This window comes from Euphorbia lathyris, chromosome 1 (assembly GCF_963576675.1).
Source record: "Euphorbia lathyris chromosome 1, ddEupLath1.1, whole genome shotgun sequence".
Taxonomy (NCBI): Eukaryota; Viridiplantae; Streptophyta; class Magnoliopsida; order Malpighiales; family Euphorbiaceae; genus Euphorbia; species Euphorbia lathyris.
In genome coordinates this window covers 94,311,261-94,317,711 of record NC_088910.1, presented here as the reverse complement: position 1 = coordinate 94,317,711, position 6,451 = coordinate 94,311,261, and the positions used below count along the sequence as shown (strand labels likewise).

The following is a 6,451-nucleotide window of genomic DNA, read 5'->3' as shown; positions in this document are numbered from 1 at the left end:
ATTAATTATATTTTAAAGTTAACAAATATATATAACATTAGGTTGTTGGACCAGGCTATGTTTGGACTTTTGAAACAAATAACCCATTTTGTGTACAGGCTTGAGCATACCTAAATCGGGTCAAACCAAACATTAAATATGAGTGTCCAAACCCAACCCATAAATGGCGAGTTTGGACAGGCTAGTGTGCTCATGAATAGGTTTAACTAAGGGTAATTTTACTTTAATGTCATAAATGATATAATTGAGAGCATAATTTTAGCAAGTGGTGCTTATTTTAGATATCATAAGTGTACATATGCATCATTTTATCACTCGTTATTAATAACCGCTCAAAAACATGTGTAAGAAAAAACTACGTGTTCTACATGTGCTAAAAAAAATTAAAATCCAAATATTTCGTGGAACATAAATCTGACCTCATCTGTTTTACTCGTAAGTGTTAGTATTTGAACATCAATTGTGGAACTTCCTCTATGGAGAACAGCAAAGAATGAGCATCTAAATGCCCTAAAATCAAATGTTGCTATTAAGTACTAATTTAATGTCAATAAATGGACAAACTATCTGGCAAGAAAAATTGGCACAAATTAAGCTTAACCTTCAAGAAAAGTTTCCATATTCAACAAAGATGAGACATCCAACTAATGAATCGAAATATCTGCAAGATCCGGGTTGCAGTTGAAAATAAAGAGAAGCGAAAGACAAAAGGGCCTAAGAGCTTTTCCGGGTGTGCTCAAGTATATCATATGCATCAAGAATACCAGGAGGGAAACTAGGATTTGTTGCAGCTCTCACAGCAACCTTTGCAACTGATGTAACATTCACTGGAGGTATGAATAGAGGGCCAATTACTGGGATTTTCGATAGTACCTTAGTATGTTTGAATATCTGTAACAAAAATTAATCTTTTGTGATTATTCCTTGACTCTTATCCCAAAACAGTACAATTCTTACAAAAATTGATGAAGAAAAACGAGAATAACAAATGGAAGAACATGAAAAATGATTGGGAATGGTTTTGTAGGAAGATAAACAATGTATTATACCATTTCAAGTGGAGTCCCAATTATACTCAAAGGTAGCTTCATATTCCCAACTCGGCGACTCCCATGTATGAAACCAGGCCTAAGAATTACCCCTGTCATGAAAAAATTGAATAACATTTCTCATTTACATTACATTCTCCAGATTCTTTGCTAAAACGCCTATGGTAATAACAGAAAAAGGAAGCACTAAATTTTCTTCCAAAGAGATTCAGTTGGACAATGGTAATAACAAAACTAATGCAGTTGTGTTAAAATTGGTAATAAGGTCATGAAATTAAGAATACTGCAATAATTAACAAGCTAGATCAAGAAAACTAAAATAGGATCAGATGTCTAAATCGATGCTATTAAAAAAGAACAGCATTGCAAATTATATAATAAATAGAGTGAGAAACAAGACCTTGATATGGGAAGTTATTTCTTAGTTCAGTTTCAGTTGCTCTCTGCATCAAAGTAGGGAGGTAAAAAGTGACAGATTAGAAAATCTTTGACCATTATAGCTAAATAATTTAGCATCAAGGGGAATGGAAGGACAGAAATATATTGCCAAGTAGTTCGAAAAAGAAAAGAAACAATAAATGCTTGATATTGAGCTTTGCATGAAGAAAATTAAATACCATAGAAACTAAATACTATGATTACTGAGAAAGAAACTACCTTTCCTTCATAATATCCACGCAGTAGGTAACTTATTAAGCCAAAATCAGCAGCAGATATATAGACAAATCTTTTTACACCTGGAAACATCCATGCAAATTATGGAGAATTAATAACAGCAGTCTATAGTTATATAAAACTGCAAACAAAAGTATAGGTACATAAAACTGAATCAGCCAGGTAAAGCCATAGCTATGAACACGGTTATGCTTCCATTTTAGATTGTAAAATATAAAAGGTTTTCTTAACATGTGGAGGCCATTCAAGTAAACAAGTAGGCATCCTTCTGAATCATTTCAATCAAACAATACAGAAGAAAGAGAATTACATGGTTATATAACTCAAAAGTAATATAGAAGTTGAAAACAGATTGGCAAGAATGTTGTTCATAAGAGAGTAGTAAATAATCTTGGTGCGAGAACCGACAAAAGAAACTCATCAAATGAACTACAAGATAATTCCAAAAACATAAAAAATGGAGGTGAAATTATAGAAACAAATTTTCACTCATTAAATTTGCTATTGCAAGAAAAAAAGATAGCCAGATCATTTATCTTATTCCCAACATCAGTGGTACTTTCCAAACAAAGTGGCAAACATGTAAGATGATAATATTTCTTTACATGGTAGCAAATAAAATTCCTTTTGCCGATTAAGGTTATGTAGGCCTTACATGTACATTCATTTCCTGCTCATCAAATTTGCAGAAATATAATCATGTTGGTTAGTCCGAAGCCAACAGATTAGATAAAATAATTGAAAGATCATGCAAGGTTTAGATCATAATAGTCAATGAACCAAGTCAAATTGATGAACAATTTGATAATTTAATTCCAACTATCCAAGTTAATAATATATGTGATGGAAACCAAAACAGAACACACAACAAACAGGGAAATAGAATTATACTGTTAGCTCGTCACTAATCAGTAATCACTAATACAGTGAAGCTTGAACACTAAAATTGACACAGATAGAAAAGGAAAACAAAAGATAAACTGAAATGAGAAAGGTCTCAACCCCCATAGAAAGAAGATTTTCTTCTCCACTCAGAGCAGACCCTAACCCAAAAGGGAGCCAAACGTTATAATACTCAATGATCCCTTACTCCTCTCCCTAGACCTATACATATACCAATTAAGGCCCTCTCTCTCTCTCTCTCTCCACTAACTAACTCTCAGTAGAACCTTATCCACGTGTTCCCTAGTTCTCAAATTATCCTTTATTTTATTAGCACATTCTCTGTCAATATACCAAGCATATTCTAAATTTCATTATGGCAACAGTAAAGTCGGCAAAATCTGACAGAAAGTTAGAGCAATTTTTTGGTGTAAACCACAAGTATTCTCATTGCGACAATTTTATTCGGGGATCAGTCACATTTAAGTTCATCACCCCACCTTGCATATGTGTTTAATGGGAGTTGAACTCGGAAGCCCTTCTCACAAACTCTGTGTTGACAACAGAGCCACAACCCATAGGTTAGAAGTTAGAGCAATAATTTGTTCAATAGTTCTCCAGCACAATTTTGAGATATTATCTGTCTGTGATGAAGTCTAACTACTCTTTCAATCGTTGTGCTGCTAGAACGTTAAATTAACAATAGGCATCTCTTGAATCATTACGGGATGACTAAAGAAAGAAAAAGGTAACTCCATGAAGGTATAATATCATACCTTGTTCTGCAGCAGCTTTAATAGCATTTATATTTGCAGATCCATTGATTTTGTACATATAAGAGTTTGAGCCAAAACCTCCAACGCATGAGATCTACAAAATTAATTGTAAAACAATATCAGGTATCTCTTAACTATGTCAAGGACAAACTGAATTGGCTAGGCTAAGCAAACCAACTGCAAAAGCAACCTATGGAGGAATACAAACGATACAAAGATATGACAAAAAATGCAAAATAACTATAAGGTTCTCCTCTAAACAATCCTCTTAGACATGGAATATCCCAGTGATCCCAAGTACCTCACCTTATCATTTTAAACTTAAATCTCTATAATTCTACTCTCATAAAAAATACGAATATACCACTAACCCGTCTTCAAATTTCAATAAGCCCATCCAACCATTATTTCAGAGGATATTGGTATCTAAGAACATGCTGTTGTAGTCCTTATGCAAAGACACGGACAGAGCATATTGACAACACAATAGTGATTATATAGATATGCAAGTGTATGATCATTAATACATAAACCTTAACTTCTACTCATATTTCATGTCATATCACGTTATCCAAAACCAAGAGTAATAGTCAAATCTGATACCACTGATGTTACTCCATGCAGTGCGTGCTTTAAGGAATCAGGTGACAGCAGATCTCCTGTAGAGAAAGAAATACAGAGCATTACATTTCAACAAGTAGGATAAGTAAACTACACGTAACTTCTTGTAACCTTGATGCCACACTATGCTTTCAGCCCAAGAATCATGTAGAGATGATCTCCCAGACCTAATAATTACAAAAACAAGACACAGGCAGCATGAATCAATATTGTGGAGTTATTCTAAATTCTAAGAGCAAATAACTGACTCGATTTTTTTGTTTGCAGTAATTTTATTCTGATTAGGCTACCTGTTATCAGTAGCTAACTTCAACAGAGAAATTAAATGACCAGCAACATTTGTTGAATATGAAATCTTTGCTGATAATTGCTAAATTTAAAAAAAAAAAAAAAACAATACCTACTGAGGCTGGATACTGACAAACCATGGTCTAATGCTTCTTTGCAAATATGTGAACCAACAAATCCATTTCCACCCAAAACAAGCAGCTGAATCAAGGGTATGTTTCATCAGCAACAAACAGATGTCAACCACATTGAAAAGGCAACTATGCACAAACCTTCTCTATTGGAGGAGGGTTTAATTCTACTGTCTCTGCTTCCTGAACTTTTGATGTTCCATCAACCTGGTTAGAACTTGAGGACAATGATCTCTCATGTTTCAGCACAGCTACTGAACTGTTTCAGCAAATACATAAATGGTTGGTGATAAATTATAAGAGCTTTACAAACAAGAAAAGGTGGTCATAAAAGCAGTCTCTCATTCTATCTTGCATGACACTTCAATTCATTAACTGTTTTCTATTGGCAAGACATTTCGATACATAAAAAATCAGCATGAAAAATGATCTACAGGATGTTATTCAAGTGAATACTGAATTCTAGACATAACTCCTGCAACAAAGTGAAACCAATGTAAATAGCAGTAGAGTAAAACAAAGCCTTTCGGATATGGATACACAATTGGTTTAATGTTTGTATGAATAAATTCAGGAATTTTAAAAAACACAATTAGCAATTACTGAATCATAATGACATTAGTGCTACATTACAATTTATAATTCAAATCTCTACAATTATAAAAAGGCACATAGCTTAAGCTTGCAAGAGCTTAGAATTAACTCATAGCATTAGATTTAAGCATTTTCAACAGTGTTTACAGATAAAAACTCAATTCTACTTCTGGAAATTTTTTGCTCGAATTGCAGAACTTCTAATGCCATCACATGGTTTAACCTTTGATTTTTCATTGTTCATTTAATTTATTATTGCTTTTTGTAAACTTGATTGACAAACAATGAAGCATTATTAAATTATACTCCCAGTGTATTCAATACACTTGTAAGCTTTGAAAATCATAATTGTAGCATACCCTCCATGACAGTCCCATTTTCACAACATGGCTAATGGTTTCCATGATCACAACTTAAGACTGGTTCATTCAGTCATTTTATTATTCTCCATCATCTTCTAGTACAGAAGAACACCAGATTATGGTGCTGTACTTGACATTATTGATAAAAAAAAAAGCACAAGAGAAAACTTCTTATGTGCAAGTACCTAAAGCATTTCAAGTAAATCATGTACAAATCTTTCTTCAGTAGTTTTACAATTTCGTCCTATAAAGTATTCAATTCAGTACAACAGATACATCATTAAGACGAAAATCATAATCAAACCATGGAATAACAGACAAACCACAAACCATAACGATTTCAATGGAAAAAAAAAAAGCAAAAAATGGCAACAAATTAATCAAAACCCCAACAGATCATACAGTGGTCAGAAGAACTAACCGGAACCTGGAAAAAGAGGCCTTTGAATGTACCAGGCGTGCCACGGTGGTCTTCATTACGAGAGTGGATATCTCTTTCTAGTGCTCTAAATTTGTAGGTTTGAAGTAGGAGATTGTTTAGGAAGTTTGAAATCTTTTGGAGAGAATCTCTGGTTGAAGGGAATGTTGTTGGAGTACTAATTAATGCACAAAACATATGGCGCGTAATGTAGACAAGTCTTAAGCAGTTCTTTAATGGGCTTGCTCTATGTCCGAATAGCCTGGTCCAAGGCTTGAATAGCATAAGTCGCATTGGAAATTCTGGGTTATCCCTTTGGAAGGGCAAATCTTAATCGTACAAGGGATAAACAAATCCTGCAATCCAAACATAGGCGACGCGAATCTCAAATGACAAATCAGTTATTCCGGGAACTTCACAAATATATCCATGTAAATGCACCACTTCTGATTTTTTTTTTTTTTTTAACCAGAAAGTGAAACTCAATTAAATGATGGATTCGCATCCATATGAATTATAGTATTCACAAACCATTCCGGTACGACAGTTAAAAAGAAATCGCTAGCATTGGAACAGGCGAGCCTAGCTACCAAATGAGCTGCACTGTTCGCTACACGAGGAATAAAAACTAATTTAAATGATGGGATGGATCTTA

The 6,451-nt window shown here is 33.9% G+C and overlaps 1 protein-coding gene across 1 annotated transcript; it reads right to left on the bottom strand.

Moving 5' to 3' along the window:
- Nucleotides 1-494: 494 nt before the first annotated feature.
- Nucleotides 495-5,995, bottom strand: LOC136207386 (uncharacterized protein At1g32220, chloroplastic-like). Its single transcript, XM_065998655.1, has 10 exons — nt 5,800-5,995; nt 4,564-4,681; nt 4,404-4,492; nt 4,115-4,170; nt 3,986-4,041; nt 3,383-3,476; nt 1,707-1,786; nt 1,450-1,492; nt 1,050-1,141; nt 495-891 (listed from the first exon to the last, which is right to left on the bottom strand). The coding sequence occupies exons 1-10, from the start codon at nt 5,853-5,855 to the stop codon at nt 715-717; spliced, it is 861 nt and encodes a 286-aa protein (XP_065854727.1). The 5' UTR covers nt 5,856-5,995; the 3' UTR covers nt 495-714.
- Between the last annotated feature and the right edge of the window lie 456 nt (nt 5,996-6,451).